A 19,488-nucleotide genomic window follows, 5' to 3' on the forward strand; every position below is an offset into this window, starting at 1 on the left:
CACAACAAACATGTAGGCATCTGACATGGAAGGAAATACTATAGTGGTAAGGAGACAGAACTGTGTACCTTGGACACTGGGTTAAGATGCTCTTCTCTTCAGGCTTTTAACTGTGAAGCATGATTAGTGGTGATTGAATCCTCTGTCAAACTGGATTTTATAGCACAGAAAGGACGGGCAGTTGCTTTTAAATATAATCTGAGCAGACTGTGTCCGTGTGAAATGAAGTTATGCAGTTGTTTTTTAAAATTCAAAGCAGCGGGTGATGGAGACTGTGGTTTCCCCACGCGTGGGCATTTACCTCTTCCACCCCTGCCTTCCCCAGCAGCCATGGACACTGGGAACAAAGCTCTGCGGGGGGGAAGGCAGGTTTCACCATGAAACGTCACTGTCTCCGTGCTCAAAATAGATTCCAAGCAATTCTTTTTGGCGGTAACCGAGTACGGCTGTGGCTGGTTCTGGTTTCCAGCACAGACAGGTCTATGGGTGGAAAGCTTGTTTGTGACCTTGGCCCATACGGCCTGACCCTCTCTGGGACATTCAGTGCTGAAGGAAGTGGGAAGGAAAATTCTGTATTTGCAGAGGTGTTTTGAACAGAGGTGTAACAGGCTTGTCTGCCGACCCCTGCGATCACCACCACGTCCAGCCCCACTCAGTCTGGTGATGAACCTGCTGTAGCCTGTACGCTCAGGGGGAGCCTCGGGCTTCGCAGGCAGCTGAATTTGTCGTGCCGGCTCGGTCTCCTCCTTCACCCAGTGCCAGAGCTCAGGCGGGAAGACGGCAGGGATCTCTCTGCGCTGACTTAAGCTTTTGGGGGGAATCCTCTTTTTTTTCCCCCTTTCCTAGATCCAAGCCTGCCTCGATGTACTCTTTCCAAGCCAGCGCCAAGCTACGTCGGCAGAAGCGCTGCGCAAGTTGCGCTTGGCAGCAGCGAACGAAGCGGACAGCAGGGCTGAGGTAGAGCAGGGTTGGCCAGAAGGGCCTGGGTCTCGGCCGAAGCCGTGGGTCCCCCGGCGACGGCGACGGCGACAGGAGGTATTTTCCGGAGAACACGGCCTCCTCACGGCCGGGCCCTCCCTCCCCGCGCCGGCGGGAGACAAGCCTTTCCCGCCCTCCGCGCGCGCCAGCGTGCGAGGGACGTGCCGGGCCGCCCCGCGCGCCATGGCCGCCCCACCTGCCGCGAGCCCTGCTTCCCGGCACCGCGCCGCCAGGCCGAGGCGAGGCGGGGCGGGGCGGGGCGGGGCGGTGGCCCCGGGGCGGCCAATCAGAGCCAGCCGGGCGGCTTCCCGCCCATGTGCTCGTGTTTGCGTACGTGCCGCAGCCGGCTCCCGGCAGTGGGCGGGGCTGCGGGCAGGGTCTGCCGGTGGGTCACGGCGCGGGGGGCGCGGGGCCGGGAGAGCTTCGTGCCGGGCCCCGCTGCCTCGGCCAGCCCGGAGCCCGGAGAGCCGGGCGCCCTCAGCCGAAGGGCGGCAATGTTGATGCTGGACTGCAGTTCAGAGGTGAGCCTTGGGCAAGGTCGGTTCTGTCCTACCGGGAGCCCAGCTGCGGAGCTGTTAGCAAGCGGAGTTTGCCTGGAGTTGCTGCCAGATGGGTTGGGGCGCTGCCGATGTCGGTCGGTACTTCTGGTGAAGAGATTAAAAGCCAAAAAAAGCCATGCTTGGCTTGCTTCGTTGAAAAGGGCAGTCTCGCGGAACACGAAGGTCCGGTGATTTGCGGGGGGGAATGTTTTCTGCTGTGGTGCAGCGTTCTTAGACTGACTGGCAATAACATTGTGCTTGTCTCTTTTTTTTTTTTTTTGGTATCTTGTTTATTTTAGTCTGGTAGTTTCAGCAATCTGTTTGAGGCAGGAACCAGTGTGAACGCACCTGCAGATGCCTTTGGTCAGTCTCCAGCTCACTTGGCTGCTTGTGGCGGTGAAGCTTTTTTCCTACTTTGGCAACTGCAGACAGGAGCGAATTTGAACCAACAGGTAAAAATGCAGAAGTTTTGTTTCTTCCACTTCTAATCTGGCATGTCTGTAAATCCAATTTTTATTATTTACATGTTTGGTTTTTTTTAATCTAGGAGAGGTTTTATATACACAGCACGAGGTATCTGGGGTTGCTTATTTTACAGTAACTTTATTCTAGCATGAGCCAGAAATCCTGTCTATATTGCGTTCTCGATTTCATTTGCTACGTGTAATGCAGTTTTCACACTTACAGTGCTGCATGCAGATGTCAAAACTTAATTCTTTTACACAAATGAGTATTCCTTTTTCCTCTGAAATTTTGCCCCTGCTTCCCGTAAACATAAGGATTCTTCCTCTAGCTGCAAAGTTTAATTTGCTTATACCTCTGAGATGGTAGCAGCAAGCTGTTGGTCACAGCAATCCCTGAATGGTGCCAAAAGATGCTGTTAATCAGTGTAGAGTGTATTCTGGGTAAATAATCTTTTAGAAGGTAAAGGTTAAACAACAAGTATTGCATGGGACAGTATTTCTACTTTACTGTCATGAATGCAGTAACCATTTAATGGCAATTACTGAGTACACTTCACTGGCTACACTGCTTTGATCTCTCAACTCGCAACAGACTGGTATACAGTGTAACTCTCCATAAACAGTCATGTTAGAGAACAAGATAGCTTCATCCTATTCTCCCTCCTTCAAATGACTGCTATATATAAATTGTGTTTTCAGGACTGCCTTGGGGAAGCGCCGATTCATAAAGCAGCAAAAGTTGGGAGTTTGGAATGTCTTGCTCTCCTTGTTGCCGGTGATGCCAAAATTGAGTAAGTTGAGCTCCATTTAGTCATCTCAGTATCAAAGGATACATGTATTTTACACAGCACTTCATGTTCAGAGTGCGCATGCTAAGACTGTAAATATAGCATGACTGTAGTCATAAGAGCAGTATTAAAAACTGCTAAATACACCAAAGCAGCATACACCATATGCTGTTGTTTAGTTCCACGTTAAAGACCTCTATAGTAACTGCTAAAAGAATATTCCTGATCATAAGTTCTCCTTGTTAGTTTTCCATTCTGACTAATGCTGTGCTCACCTTCCTCTTGCCTGATATGCTAAGCCAGTCAGAGCCTGATGACAAATGTATTTTAAAATAATTATTCCTTGTTGCATTTAATACCAGCCCTCTGTATGAGTAGAGCCCCATGCTATCCTTGACAAGCCTTTTTAGTATTGATTCTCTGTACTTATTTTTGTACCTCTGTCTGAAGTTACCAGTTAATTAATCTCGACCAGTGCTTGTTCATAATATATATTCCAATTTAATTGAATGGTTATTGTTAATTCTGTGTTTCAGCTTGTGCAACAACAGCGGACAAACAGCAGCAGACCTTGCACTGGCTTATGGGTTTCTGGAATGTGCCAAGTTCCTCACAACAATTCAGCACACACAGACAATGAAACTGAGAGGACAGTCTGGCTACTCGCTAAGTGACAAACATGGCTTGCTGAGAGAGGATCCAGCTGCACAGAACCAAGAAAGTGAAACCAACAGATCCATAAGCAGGAAGAGGAGAAGATCGGACGGTGTGTAATACTGTTGGCTTACTACAATTCAGAGTATTTGTCTTTTTTTTTTTTTAATGCTTTTAGCATTTAAGTAAATAAATTTGGTGTTAGATACATAGCAGTTAGACGTAGAAGCCTGCTAGTAAGGATCAACTTGCATACGTATTTAAGGTTGTGGTCTTGCCAAAAATGGGTAGTGCATGGAGACTGCCACTGAAAAGGCTACTTTAACGTGGTGGGGTGGGGGTGTGGAAATAATCACAGGTACTTTTACTGATGGAGTAGCTACAGACTTACTCTTATTTGTTGATAAGATGGATCTTGTCTCCTAGCTGACAAATGAAAAAAAGCTTGTAATCCCAAAATGAAATCAAGGGGAATCCAAAGTCTGAAGAAGCATGACTGGACTATGCATTGAGCAGCCAGATGCGTATAGTGGTACACTGTCTCCTTCTGAGAAGGAGGAAAGCTTGTTAACTTTTACTTCTTACAGAAGACTGCTCTGCTGGGGTTTTTTTTGTGGTTTGTTTTTTTTTTTTTCCTTCCTAGAATAGCTGTATTCGTACAGCTATATACAAATGAGCATACAACAACAATTCACTCACATTTTATTCTGTTCTCGTATTTACACAAAGTTCATAAAATTCCGTACATATAGCCATTTTTCTCCCACTCCCCTTCTCCAATGCTGTTATCAACAGTACCAGCAGCAAACAATGCCTTTGAACAGATTCATAGTGCACAAGACAGCTGGCTATATGGAACCTGAAGGTAAAGGACAGTTCATCTTTTGGGCAAGAAAGAATTCCATAAAATAAAAGGACTGGGCATAAAATAAAAATCCATAAAGATTTTAGCATAACAAAAAATGCTGTATAATCATAAAGATGTCCTAGCCGAAAGAAGAGCATATTCGTTATCTAATAAATGTATTTGTAAGAAATACAGTTCACATCAGACAACTCGTATTTTTAGAGGTTTCATTAAAAAAAATTCTCTTAATTTAAATTACTCAAAGCAACATTTCTATTTCAGCTGGGTTTTGATTGACTTAAAGCATTATTTTGATAAATAACAAGACAGTTATATCTAGATCAGCTAGTATTCTGTCTTAACATATTCCAGCGTAACAGTGGAATTTAAATAGTTTTTGGTCGTTGAGGTAGGCATAGATTATAATAGGCATCCTTGTTCCAAAACTCTGGGCCCTTCCATCCACACCAGCCCTGTCCAAGAAAAAGCAAGACAGCATTTAAATCTACTAAGAATTCTGTTTTCTTATCTACTACTATTGGATCTATTTTATTTTACTAATTTTAATCTAAGCTGTATGAATTATTTTCAAATATCTATAGAATGCAACAACACACAATTTTCAGAAAGTTCTCTACATGCCTGGAAACACATTAACAGAAAACACTGCAAAGTGTCTCTCCCTTCCTCCCTCCCCACCCTAGCTCACTTCCAAAACAGTAGCATCTCCCCCCTCCATCCCTCCTGCTGCTACAGAGAGACTAATATTATTCTGAAACTCTTATCATTCTCGCAGTTTCCATTTCTCGTCTTGAATGCTTGCCCTCTTTAGTAATAGTTGATATTTCAGAGGCAAAGTTCTTAATATCAGAAGGTGTGCTGTTGATCATGATTTAGCAGAAAAACAGTCAAAACAAAGCTCTTAAGATGGCAGAGCACTACATAAGTATATGAGGTGCTTTTGAAGAAAAGAGCTACAAACTTTAAGTTCACCTCAGTTCCTCCCCTACCCTGCCACTTTGGATGAGGAAAGGGGGTTCTGCATGCATTTTATCCTCCTGGACCATTCCTGAGCACCTTGTAGCTGTAACAGCCTTTGGTTCTACGTGTTTGTTGGAAGTAACTTACTTTCTGTACTCATTTCAAGCTTTAATCATTATAGGGCTAGCAAAATGTTTCTTCAACAGCTCTTCTAGTTGGGCCCAACCCAAGGGTGTCAAATAAAGATACAAAATAAAAGTTGCTATTTGCAACTTAACATGAAGAACAGAAAAGAAACTGATTACTTAACACGTGTAGGATGATCTAGCCACAGTTTACATTTCTGACACTATATGTTTACTGTTTCGTAACATGCTGTCATCCCTTTTAGTAGCTTTAAATATGGATATAACAGTACATATCCTTTAGTGCTTTAGAGTTTTCCCAGTTTTTCAAAACAGCTCAGTACCTGCCCTTTAAACTTAGTTCAAGGCCTGATCTGAGAATGCCTAGTGTTGAATTTTAAAAAAATAAAACTTACACTTTAAATAAATGCTTATCTTCTCTGCTTCATTAACAGCATTTTACAGGCTGAACAGATTTTTCTGTTCCATTCAAAATACCAAACACATTTATTGTATATACTACTGGGTAAAAGGGGAGATGGTTTAATTCAGAGACAGTAAAGAACATTTTTTTGTACTATAACAACTTTATGTGGTTGCTGACCCAATATATCTTCTCTAGAGACAACAAGTTTCAGAAGCTAGAGTAGCATATATGCAGGTTAACTGGGATCTGCACTGCCTCCGTAAGGAATGGAGATGCCATAGAATGGCCAATTTGTATTTGGCTGTACATTATTTGTTTAATGCCAAAACATACATATATACATACATTTGTGTGTGTGTGTGTGTATATATATATGTACATCAAGCCTCACCTTTTCCAAAATAACATGCAGATCTTCTCCTCCAGTGTAATGTGGGTCTAGAATCAAATATTTTATGTGCCCTGTAATCTCATTCCAAGCCACTCCTAATATTGTGTGAGCCAAAACACCTCCACCTAAAATAGGAGGAACACAAATTGCTAAAAGTTTTTCATTGAGATTTAGGCTTGCACATTTAGCCAAATAAAAGTATATCAACACTTTCTATTAACAGATTAGCTTGGTTATCAAAATGATTCTGAAGCTGTCCTACATAAGATTCTTTATATTATTAAACAACATATCTTTACCACAACTAGGGAAGACTACTTATTTTACTTTACTTACTACAACTAGAGAATTTACTTTCCAAAGTTCTTCCATGTCAGCAAGGCGGGTTAAATCCTCAACAATTCCACCACATGAAGTCAAGAATATTTCAAACATCTGTTTTGCTCACTCTTTCTTTAAAGAAACTTAACTGTAGAAAAGGGATCTGGAAAATTTCCTGGTTGTAAAAGGACTAAAATTAGAAGAGAAATCAGAATTTCTGGGTAAGGATTATCTGCTGTTTTCTACTAAGTTCCATCAATGGATATTAGGGGCAGAGTAGTAATTTCTAACTCCCCTTCTTCTAGCCTGCAAACAGGGAAAGGGGATATTTTGATGAGCTGGCTACAGGTCAACTCATGCATGTTTCTTTCAGATAGCATGAGGAGTTTATGTCCTTGGGATACTGTAGTAATGACTCCACACAACAGATAGGAATTGCAAAAACCCCAAAAGAACACAAGTGAAAAAAAAAAAAATCAAAAAAAAAAATCACCAAAACCCACACCAAAAAGCCAACCTCCACCCCTCCAACAACAACAATTAAACCAATCTACAAGAAAGCATTACAGGGAAGGATAAGTTACAGACTAAAAGATTTTTCAATATAGGATTCTAAATTCTTGAAATTCAGACAAAAAGGCTGCTGAAAGGCCAGAAATATTTCATACCAAAATCTAGACTTTTTGAGACAGTAACACTGTCTTTATGGAGTGCCAAATACAGATTGCAAGAACTGCTGAAATTAAAATCTTGTTAAAGCTGAAAACCATATATTCAATATTCTTCATTTCCTAAGCCACAGCTGTCTTGGAAATAGTTCAATTAAAGTTACAGCATTGTTACGAATGGCATTTCTTATGTTACCAACATTTCATATTATTAAAACTGGTCTTAAAAAGAACTGGGATGATACCCTTCTCTTCAAAGCCAGATAAACACTACTCTTCTGTCATGGGAAATTTTGGGGAACTGTATGAACTCAGTTCTCAAGTTCTGGCTTTAACAGCAGTTTTGAAGAACACCATTCAGATTGACTTTTGTTACCAGGTTTTATACTGAGCTTGGGAGAAATACTGAGTGAAAAGATACCAGCCAGACTAAATTGCATCGTTTTCCAGGCTCTGTTGGGAAAAGCATAATTTTTAATTCATCTAGAGTTTTGATTAACTCTTGTACAATAAACTGAAAGAGTTTTTAATTGAGATGAAATTCAGCATAGGGAGGCCATGCACTGTCATTGGCATTCTTCGATACTTGAGCACTTACCAATCATAACTGGAGTTCCTTCAGTCTTGAAATGATTAGCAAGCTCTCTTCCCTGCAACGCTAGTTCAGAACCCTGGCTAGGTAAGAAAAACAACAATAGATTTGAAATCCTCACTAGGCTTAATTCTCTAATTATCCATTATACCCGTTAACTACATAGGTAACTGATTAGAAAGTGGCTTAGACTTTTCCTGTGTAAACATCCTGGGACAATCTGAAAAAAAGTTTTTTAACATAACTTACAGATTCTGGTTGGACCAAAGAATCTGCTGTAAGCCTAGTTGCCACTTGAGCACCTGGAGTCACCCAGCTTCTATAATGTGTCTGCTGCTTGTCTCCCACAGTGAGGACAGTTGGTAAACCCCAGTGGGTCCCTTCAAGTGTCTGAAAAACAGACTGGCTATGTCTGTCAGCAAGGGGAAGTCTGAAGTAACAGAACTTCATCAGAAACAACAAAAATAAGGTGTTGATAAAGGTGTTTATAATGACATCTCTTAAGACAGGTTTCCACTGTAATTGCACCAGCAATTGCAGTACTCATACCAGAGTTGGCTTTAAAAATCAAATCTCAAATAACATTAGTAATCTGTTCAAAGCAACACTGAACTAAGCTTTGTTATAAACTCCCTGCTTTCCTTTTCAACTATGGGGACCAGCCCCAGACAAAAGAAGTCTACATGAAAGAAAAAGGCACGCTCCCAATACATGCACGCACTCCAGGATTTGGAGCTGAAGACGTATGTCTGATGGAGACTCATATTCCCCTTAGAAGACTGACAGTACTCCCAAAAGTGGTGACAGAAACTAGGCAAGGAAATTCATACAGATATTTTTAACAACTTGTCTTTATATTTCTTCATATATAGTGGTTAACCTTTTGAAAACCCAAAGAAAGCTTGTGTGCCTGCTTCTCAAGTTCCTGAAGAGATGGATTAAATGCAGACAGAATACAAAACTGGAACTCTGGGAAATGGTGCATTTACAACAATGGATTCAGTGCTAGTGCTGCTGGTGCAGCTGTGAAGTGTTATTTCCATAAAGAGTTAGAGATGCTAGCTGGAAATAAGCCCAAGACAAAAATGCTATCCCCTGCCAGTGACCAGCTGAAAGATATGCATGACATTTCTTTTCAACATGGTAGTGATGTTGGCTTTTCTTAATCTTGAAAAACACTGGTGCTCCCTTGTAGCAGCACTATGAGCAATTCTACTGGGTTCACAAAGGTTCACTCTATATTCTGATGTGCAGGAATAAAAACCTTCATACTGGCAGAGCCTGTCACAGCTGCTATAAATAATAGGTAGATCATCTGCCAATATAAGCTCTGGAACAAAAAAAAAGATTAAAATTGGCTGCATAAAGCTTTACAAAATATTGAAGAACTGAACTATTTTTCCTACTGTTAAGGAGCACCATCACCATGGTCACCTGCTCTTTTAGAATATCTACAGTAGAATTTACTCTAAATACACGAGTAGTACTTTGACTAGAATTTTCATAAAAGCTTAGTTAGTATATCTTCCTTATTTCATGATTGTATTTAATCACAAAACATTCAGGGATTTGTTAGTCTGCTTAGTGCTGCCTAAATGATAAAAATCCAGTAATTGAACTTCTAATAAATGCTGAACATCATTATTTTTCTCGCAAATATATTTGTTGGGTTCTTTATTGTGTATGAGAGTGTCAGATTGCCAGAACGGAAACAAATCCCTTGTTTTATCTGTCACACAAACCCAGAAAAGAGAACACTATTTCCAGGCTGCTCAGCAATTTGCCTCAATCCTGAACTGACAGGTTAGCTCTGTGGATGAGTAATGATTTACTGTCAATGTGCTTTCAGTTCATTGCGGCTGCCAGACTGTGTGCCTGCTTCAAAAATTATGTTTGTGGTGCAAAGGAATAGCCTGAATTCCACATCAATTTGCATATCATTAGGCAATTTACAGCAACTCCAAACTGGAACCCAAAGCCCCCAAGAAAATCAGTAATGCCTTCATCTGTAAGTACTTAGCACAACTAAAGGCAGGAATACAGGTTTTATGAACAAGGAACCCTTAAAAGATTTGTTATCCATTTTATTACCCCTATTCTCCCATGTATTGTAATTTGCATTTTAAGGCATTGAGTCTTTTTAATAATTACTGAGCTATTAAACAGATATTGATTCTTACCTGACAAATAATATTTTTGATGTTATTCCAAAAAGCTGATTCAAAACAAGCTGTACCTCAATCGAACCAATCCATTGCTGTGACCCAACAAATGCTGCCGGCTTGTCTCCAGCATCAACCAGTGCCTTTTGCAACATCATGATGAAGAAGAAAAACAACCATCAACAACACATAGTAGGCAATTCCACCACTTATTGTGAACAAAGTTGGTTTATATATATGGGAATGTATTTTGAACCTAGCCAGTCAAAAACAGACAAATGGATGTTGAATTCATTCATTGCAGTTCTGTTTTGGAAATGTCACTTGAAAACTAATACAGAACAGTGCCTATAAGCACAGAATATAACCCCAAGTCTGCAGGCAGACTTGCTGGGGTGGTGAGCACCAAGCTGTCTAATAATGGAGTGCACCACTTGTACTGCAGAAGCCACTTCGCAGGCTGAAGTACCTGGATTCCCATTCAAAGCATCTCAGAAAAGGATCCATAAAATAGTGCTCTGAGGAAGAGATCACTGAAGTACACCAAAGGTTGTGCTTTATTTTAAACTCTTCTCCATTCTGAGGCTTATATATTACATGCAGCACTTCAGAGGGGCATTTTCAGCTCAGGATACAAAGCCCACAAAGTCTCCTGAAGGCTAGTGCCTCTCCTAGATGTCTAAAAATACTACAGGAGTGCATGGACTTCAGTTGCTTTTAGGTTTAGGTGTGGATTGAGACATATTCAGGAAATGCAGTTTTAGTGCTCACATCCCTGTTAGGTATGATGAAAGTTGTCTTATGGACTGAATCAAACTTTGCCAAAAACGTTCAGTAAATAAATAAAACACAAAGAACTTTTTAGAAGACTGAAGATAATTGTAGTATTTCTTGCTAGGCATACAATATTAGCTACCCAAGCCCACAGTTTTTATTTAGTGCTGTTAACAGAAACAAACATATTCAGCTATGCATTTGAATTCACAATAGAAAAAGAAGTGAAGGATAGTTCAAAAACCAGAAAAAGGCCACTACTCTCAAAGACAAAGTTGCAAAAGGCAGCATAGCATAGCATCTGGGGACTAATTCAGCTGTTACTGAATACAAAAGTCAGTTTTAAAACTGATTTTAGTCGGACATGTTGGTTTCTTTGTTTCCTTTCATTTGGCAAAAACAGTGAAAATGTCATAATTTGACCTTCTAATAGAACATTAATCCAAGGAAGTATTTAGAAGACTATTTTAATGAGTCTCATTTGTACACATAGTGTCCCCTGCCACTGATAAACATTTGGAAACATATCTCCTGTAATAAAACTTGTTAAAAATAATAATTTAGAACTACTACAGTTCAATTTAAGAGAGAAAAATATCACACAGATCCAAAAAGTCTAAAATATATGAATTTGATATTTTAAAAATAATCTACAGAAACACACATAAAATAATCTGCTTAAATGTTCTGTACCTGTTGAATTTCCTTGTGTGTTGGTATAGGTCTATCAATGTAACCTTGGTGCTTGAACCAAGAACAGATTGTCTGCAAAGACCGATAGGCACAGCCCCAACCACTGTCATCAATCCGATCCTGCATATAGTGGTGATAACTATATACACCATGTACTAAATAAATCTGCACAGAAAGAGATAATACAAATGAATCTGATCACACTTGCATCAATTTCCAGAGAAGTCATATGTCTTGTCACTTGCACTGTAAAAGCTTTCAGCTGGGGACTGCGAATCTTTGGAAGAATTGAAGGGTTGTTATTGATACATGGTTACTCCTGTTTTTGTCTCCTCAACACCTCTGTTCATAGTTTCAGTTTCTTGTCCTGGTTCTGAGAAACTTTTAAAATACATGCAAAAAATGTGTACATCCTTTTCCAAGAAAATGCAATTTCTTTGGGACAAATATAACTAAAGCAATACCATTTTGTGCAGAGAAGCCCTTTTGCTTAAAAGGCCAAGTCAGTTACTTTGCTTTCTCACCTATACAATACTGACTATATAAATTACTTCTTTTAATAACGAATCTCAGCTAAAATAAAAAGTACTTTCTTACAAGTGTTTCAATTTAAACTTACCATACCAGACTCTGTACCAGGTGAATTAAGATGCAAATGTGGATTTCTGAGATATCCGTCTTTATATGGTTCATCTGGAAAATGGTAAGCATTTGCTCTCTTGAAATATGGTCTGTCACAAGGCAGATTGAACAACCCATGCAATTCCTGCATGCAAGTTCAAATAAAAATAAGGAGCACAATTCAAATTTTGGGTTAAAAGAAACATCACATTGTATGTAACAATAGAGACATTAACAAATTTAACAGCACAGTTTAGCAAAACTAATATATTAAAATCTGCTTAATTAAATATTCAGCATATATATTTACTACTAGATCTCACCTCTCAAAGGAAGCTCATGCAGGCTAACCTCCTATCTAAAGGGCCCACTATTTCACACGGGCCTGTTACATAACACCTGCTGCTGGAGCCCCGCTGAAGATACCATGAGTGACAAGTGTGTTATGAAAGTATGATAAAATACAACATGATAAAAAAGGATTACTGTTTTATCTATGTAGTAGTACAGATACATACACTCTGAATTATAATCTTAACTAATATTGAAGACATACAAATACCACATACTGAGACAAAGTAAAGATACTGAGCTTATGGTTTAAGCAGGTTCGGTCTATTTTTAAATCTCTTAAGCACTGTTTACAACACAGCAGCCACATTTAAAGAGATATATTGTCTTATTTCACAGAGCTTAAGAGTGAAAGGAATGATGAGATAATCTAGGATAATGCGTGTAACACGGGTAATACATTTTACGCAGATGACCCAACGCTGAACCCAACTACATTAGCCACCGGAACACTTCGCAATCAGTGGATAAGAGTGAACAGAAGACAGAGAGCAGTAAAGACTTAACGTGCCATCAGTGCCCGAGGCCTCTGCAAATGCAAGGAACTGATTAGGTTTTATACACCCAGTAATGTTTCACACAGAAAAAGAAAATGAAAACCCCCACGGCTTCTACACCTCTAAGGCAGCAGAAGATTCTTTCCCCACTCTCAGTATGTGTAACTGTGTGACCTGAACCGGTATCTGCCAGGTACATGTCTCAATCTCAAAGGACTGCCACATCAGAACATTTTCCCACCTCATCCATTTTCCTTTTTCCTAGATGTGCCAACCCAGAAGGCAAAAAACAAACAAGCTAGCTAAGGCTGGCCACCTGTGAGCCACAAAAAGCAGCCTCCCCAAAACAAATAAAAAACCCCAACAACACATAACCCCAAGAAAGAACCCAAAACAAACAAAAAAACCCAACCGTAACCCTTTCAGGACACATGTTAAAGCCTGAGAGTAATAACACACTAGAAGTAATCTGATATTCCACCATGGAAGTGGAGAAATTCCAAGAATACAGTACCAGAAGTGTAATTTAGATAAAACCTATCTAAACCAAATCCTACGTAGTTTTAAAGTTTCTATTGTCCCTTTGCAAAAATGAGATCTGGCACATTTTGTAAAATAACTTCTAATAAATCAAGCTTCCACATTCAGTATACTGCTTCATTTATAATAGAAATAAATTTAAAAAATAGCAGTATCTGTTAGTATTTATTCTACGTTACCTAAATGAAAAGCTTTACCAATGCTTCAGTTGAAATAACAATAATAATAATAATAATAATTTAAAAAAAAATCAGGTTCTGTTAGTATTTGTTGGCTTTACCTTTCTGTAACTTTCCAGTTGATCATCTGAAATACCTGTAGGATACGAGATTGTTACAAGGTGATTTTTTCCTGGTAACATGAAATGAAATTGTTCTGGTACCACAATTGACGTTCCCTTCATATATTTCATGATACACCTTTCCATGTCAGTTAATTGCCTGTGAATTGCTTTCACCAGGAGATTTTGTACCCTACAAAGTATAAGGGAGAATATTTTAAAAGTAGAACAGCGATGGTAGGTCATTTTCTCTCATAGGTCTGATAGTCATACAATACTTACATGCATATTTGCACCTGGTCTGATGAACTTACTACTTCCACGCTTCCACTTTCACAGAGAAGGACAGAACCTCACCATGCTTTACTCAAAGCATGTTTGCACACAGAAACTACTCCCTAGTGATTCAACCCTCCGAAGTGGAGGTACCCTGGTCTTATATCAGAAACACAAACATTATGAGCATTTGCTGAAATAAAAGTTACATATATGACTATATGGGGTTGTTTGCATTTTATCCACCCCATTTAGCATCCTTCAGAGTCAAATCCTATGGAAAAAATGCAAGGAAAAATTATAGAGGAAGTCTAATGTTTTCCACCTTCACCTAGCCAGCTGCAGCCCCTAACGTAGTACTGAGATTACAAACTCATCAAATACACTCCAACTCTTACTTTTATACACACTCACATACTTACAACAATTTTTAGAACATTTTCCTGACTTTCTCAATTCCTTGCTAAGCAATAACCATTGATAACCAACGAGTTATCAATTTATCAGACACTGATAAACTGAATATTTTGTAGATAGCAAAAAGATTGGTTTGCAAGATTATTAAAGCTAACAGCTGTCTACAGCAGCTTTTATTATTTACACAGTTAATTTCCATTACAAAAATACTATATGCTACTTCATTAAACTGATTAATGATATAGCTTTACTTCATTTTTTCAAGAAAAAGCAGAAATAAAGTTGAAAAATTACAAGCTCAGGATAACACTTACTTTCCCCATGTTTCTTCTGGAGAAACAGATACAACAACATCAACTGGTAATGTCATATTTATGTAGTGGTGTTCCTTATTTTCCTTTTCAATGACTGGAGTCAAAGCAGCTAATGAAGATGTCATTTCCAACATGAGGTCTATATTGACTATCTGCTGCTGTAGAGAATAAAGACACCAATATTACATCTCCAACACCACATGCACCAAAAAGGCAAAAGTAACATTGTAGATACTTAGTATCAAACTCAGTAATGAAATACTTGGGGTTAAAAAAACAAACAACAAACCTTGTAATCTTAAAAACAAACTTCTATGTGCTGATCTACTGTAGACAGATCCCTGCATTCACGCCAAGTCTCAATGACTTTAAAAGGATTCTTTTGAGTCATGTCACTGTCTGACTGTGTATAGAAAAGCCTAGGGAGGGCAGATCTAAAAATGTTTAAAAGATAGGTTGTCTGATATAATTAGTGTGGTGAGACACATACCGTATCTTGTAACTTTTTATCCTTTTTTTTGCCAAGCTTTCGTTTGGTCTCATCATCTTGATCAAATCTGAAGAATCAACAGAAAGAGAAATTTCTATAATATGAAATTAATCTATTATAAAATATATAAATTAAATATACTCACTGTATAAATCGTCTTATCTCCTTACAGGCAGAATCATCAGTCAGCTCTGGAACAGTGTTCATACCACTGTTAGGCCACACGTAGACTGAACTGTGGCAAATTCTTAATACAAGAACATCTGAGGACAGTTTGTTTGCAAGATCACTGAAAACATATCCTAATGCCTTTTTTGTTGATGCCTCTGAAACACAATAAGAATACAATTAGCCTAGAAAATTCCCTCACTTTCGTTATAGCTGCTGGACATACATTTTTTAAAAATTTATATGTTTGGACTTGGAATAAAAATGTAAGTGCTGTTATGATCAGAAAAATGGCTATGTAAAGAGAAACTGAGATGAGATTTCGCTTAGCAGGTCTGTCTCAAACATTCACATTCATACCTGCCTGAACATAAGTGTACTGTTTCTCTCAAATGCTGTCAAATACAAAGAGCTGCATGAATTACAGAATAACCTACACTGTAGCTGATTCTCACATCAATAACTCTTAACCAAGCCTACAGTTGCAAACGAACTTCTATGTACAGACAAACTTCTACATAAGGTTTTATTTAGTCTTTTGAGTAAATCCTGGAAAGATTCAATCCAAGTCACGTGTTTCGGATCAATATTATTCAGTAATACAAACCAAAAATATACTAAATTTTTGGAAAAGCAGGGCCTCCTCTCTCCCGCTGCAGACCAAATTTTGGCCAACATAAACCTGTAACTGTCAGCCACACCCTGGTCAGCCTGAGTCTTTATTACCAGTATAGACAGTTGTCTGTCAGAGCTTAACTCGAGTTCTTAAGTTTCACCCACTCCTTACAACATGAGCCAATACTGGATACGATAGAGCAACTTTTACACATTACCAACATTGTATTCCTTACTGAGGAGATTAAAAAACATTACTTAGAATGCAACAAGTTACACAAAGCGTAACGAGCTATCAAAGACTAAGCTGAATTGTATTTCTGTAATGTATTAACTTAGATTTGGCCACTATTAGTTGACTTTTGCACTAGAAATCTGTAAAAACTACAGTATTGGAAAAATCAAACAAAACTCCTCCAAAAGAAAAGCCTCACTGCCTTCAAAAGGAGTGGTCTGCCATATTTACACACCAACAGGCATGAGTATCATGCACATAGACAATCTGAATATCACTCTGCTTCACTGTGGTTGAAATTCACTACACTGTAAACAAAGTCAAATAAATAGCCTTTCTCTGAGGATGCAATTCACAAAAAGTTGCTATGCATTAGACCAACTATTCAACACTTCTATTCCACATCATGAACTGAAATGAGCCTAAGTTCCTTTTCAAGGTTCACTAGCACCGAATTCAGAGTTTCTAGTAGACATGTTCTCTTAAAATGCAGAATGAGCTACAGTTGAGCTAAAGACACCGTCCTTCTGCACTTGGCCCTATGATAGCTCAGTGGCCACCAATAGCCTTGAGCAGACTTTCTGAAGCGAACATCCCATTACTGTAAGAACGTGGGACTAGAGGAGCCTCTTAACGCCATATGATCTAGTCCCTTGTTATCACATGGAACTGCAGTAGCCAATCCTGCCTAAATTCAGTAAGGTAACTACTTAGCTTGTTCATCATCTTTATTTCTCTAGAAAGACTGGACCACAACCTCAAAACTGTATTATTAACGAATTTGGTTATAGCAGGATTATATTGTCATTAAGTTATTCTCTGCTTGCTTAGAATTTCAGGGTCAACTTTGGATTCAAACTGAAAAGTGATCCCAACACCATATCCCTAAGTAGGAAAAATATGTAAATAAAGTGACCTAAAAATGGCAATTTAAACTTTACTTCAAATCAAAGTAAAAAACATACAATGGAAAAAGACTGTCATAAAATTAATGGAGATAAAGAATATAATTTTCTGTACTTAAATCTTCGCAGGTTTGGGAAGAAGCACTTAACCGGTGAAATACCAAGAAAATAAACATTGTAATAACTAGTTAATTAATAAAAAGTTATTTATATAAATGTTAAAAAAATCTATCATAGTCTTATAGACACACCATCAGTAGTTGCTAGCTGAAATGCAAGATCCAAGCCTCCTCTTATTCTAAAGAGTATATCCATAGCTTCTAGAATTACCTAAGGAGAAAAAAGAAGCAATGAAAATGAATAGCTATTTCAACATGCTTTTTCTCAAGTTACAATTGACTGTTATGATACCACAGTGTGCAAGCACACCGGTAATTACTGCAGCTGCTCAGGGTATGAAAGGCCAGTGAATAAACAGGGAAGCGAGTGGTACAGCAGCACATAGTTGCTGGAGCCAGTACCTCAATTACGCGAGTACTGCTGTAAGCACACTCCTTAAAACACATTTCCTACCTAAACAAGAAAGTTTTAATTCTATGCTTTTACCATTTAGAAATATTTGGGGTAAAATGTAATTGTTTCTCATTGTTTCAGTCCAAACGTCATGTTTTGCATCTTATAGGTCATCTTCCAGTTCAAGTAAACTAAGGACCGCTCTAAGCATTAGAGCAGAGAGGTAATTAAGCACATCTCTAAGTGTGCATTCATCTTGGTTAGGAAATCACAGCTTCAAGAAAAGAAAAAGAAAAAACCCAAAGGCACGCACACACACAGAGAACCTCTAGAACCCAGGCCGAGTTTCACATTTGACAGAAGAGCTGCTTGTGCCAGCACAGAGACCACCCAGCTGTTTCTTCCCCCTTCCAAGGTCCCTGCTCTGTGTCCCCACAACTGCCCGTTGCAGACATTTCAACACGAACTTCATCAGAGAACTCATCCAGACGGAAAACGACCCTTTTACTGAGAAGAAATTTTCCAGCCAGATCAATTCCCAGTGAAGTTCAACATATTGCTACAAAACCAGTTGTGCCAGTACAGAGAGGAACAAAAGGTGACAACCCAGAAGAGCGTGGGTATTGCGCAATCTAACAGTCCATAAAAATAAATCCTTTACAGCCTTAATTGCTCTAAAAAAAGCCACCAAACACCTGTAAGAATAATTACACTAAGACCCTTTGGAGAGGCTTACCGCATAACTGTTTGCTTACAAAGTACGGGAAACTTCCAGGTGCAATGCTATCATTATTCATGAAATAAAAGAATCAAAACAGAGGACTAATTTTCTTTCCATTAGAGGTACTCTAAGCAGAAATAGAAGAAAAGATATGCATGCCCGATGAAAATGTAAGCATCTACACTTTCAGCTTTGGGTGAGGGATTTTCAGGTTTCTCTGATTCTGGAGTGCCAAAGTTTACTCCAAGAAACGAAAATGCAAGATTGCAATGTCTGACGTTTTGGTTCCTGAACCATAACCCGGGAACTGTTTTAGATAACACAGCCATCTACACGAAAAAGGCCTTGGAGTGTGGGATCCGCAAGCGCCAGCATGTGAAAAAAAGGTTTGCCTGGGCTGACGTGAAAGACGTTTTTTATCTTAGTTATCACAAGGCAAGAACAACGTTGTGAACGAAAAGCAGAGCTCTGCGGAAGGAGCAAGAGACGAGCTGGCCTCTCGACGGGGGCTCACCACGGATGATGACGTCTTCCTGACGACAAATCCCTGACACGAGCCGCCCAGGCCGAGGGAGCGAGCCCCAGGGTCCCCGAGGGCGACGGGGAAGGCTGCTGCCAGGGGCGGACGACGCGGGGGGGGGGGTGGGGGGGTGGGCAGTGCGGGAGCTGCCGCTGCCCCGTCCGACACGGCCGGGGCCCTGCAGAAAGGGCGGGCCTCGCCCCCTGAGCCGCCCAAGGGGCCTCGACACCTCCCCCCCGCCAGGTGCCCCCGGGGGCTGGAGGCTCGAAGGCCGCCGCGGAGCGCCCACCCGGGACGGCGCAGGCGGACACCAGCCCCCAGCCCGCCCCGCTCGCCACAGGACGGGGCGGCGCCGCGGACCCCTCCCCCGCGGCCGTCTCGGGTTGGGGGGTGGGAACGGCCGCGGGGTGCGGGGGAGCCTTTAGGGCAAGCCCCCGGCCCCGCTGCTAGCCCAGCCCGAGCGGGAGCCCTCCCCACCGCCGCGGTCCCCCTCCCCCCCGGGGAAGGGGCGGACTCACCACGTCCGTCAGCGCCGCAGCGGGGGCCGAGCCCGGCCGCATCCTCCCCGCGCACGCGCGCTCCCGACCCCGGGGGAGGCGCCGCGCGAGCTGGAGAGGTGCG

General features: G+C 40.5%; 2 protein-coding genes across 7 annotated transcripts; one reads left to right on the forward strand and one right to left on the reverse strand.

The window, feature by feature from the left end:
• Positions 1–1,342: 1,342 nt before the first annotated feature.
• ANKRD37 (ankyrin repeat domain 37) lies at positions 1,343–12,974 on the forward strand. The gene is made up of 5 exons (XM_049797184.1): positions 1,343–1,499; positions 1,817–1,969; positions 2,681–2,772; positions 3,306–3,535; positions 12,788–12,974. Exons 1-5 carry the CDS (start codon positions 1,473–1,475, stop codon positions 12,880–12,882), a joined length of 597 nt encoding a protein of 198 aa, XP_049653141.1. The 5' UTR covers positions 1,343–1,472; the 3' UTR covers positions 12,883–12,974.
• Positions 4,107–19,460, reverse strand: UFSP2 (UFM1 specific peptidase 2). 6 transcript variants are annotated; one of them, XM_049796907.1, is made up of 12 exons: positions 19,386–19,460; positions 17,365–17,443; positions 15,336–15,516; positions 15,191–15,257; positions 14,701–14,855; positions 13,694–13,886; positions 12,024–12,170; positions 11,405–11,569; positions 9,956–10,080; positions 7,782–7,858; positions 6,195–6,319; positions 4,107–4,743 (listed from the first exon to the last, which is right to left on the reverse strand). In XM_049796907.1, the coding sequence occupies exons 1-12, from the start codon at positions 19,425–19,427 to the stop codon at positions 4,657–4,659; spliced, it is 1,443 nt and encodes a 480-aa protein (XP_049652864.1). In that variant the 5' UTR covers positions 19,428–19,460; the 3' UTR covers positions 4,107–4,656. The 6 variants fall into 6 exon arrangements, 4 of the variants coding, with proteins under 4 accessions (XP_049652864.1, XP_049652854.1, XP_049652896.1 ...); XM_049796897.1 differs by having other exon boundaries at positions 14,701–14,858; XM_049796939.1 differs by lacking the exon at positions 19,386–19,460 and adding an exon at positions 18,862–18,932 and having other exon boundaries at positions 14,701–14,858.
• Between the last annotated feature and the right edge of the window lie 28 nt (positions 19,461–19,488).

Source organism: Accipiter gentilis, chromosome 3 (assembly GCF_929443795.1).
Source record: "Accipiter gentilis chromosome 3, bAccGen1.1, whole genome shotgun sequence".
In the NCBI taxonomy this organism is placed as follows: domain Eukaryota; kingdom Metazoa; phylum Chordata; class Aves; order Accipitriformes; family Accipitridae; genus Astur; species Astur gentilis.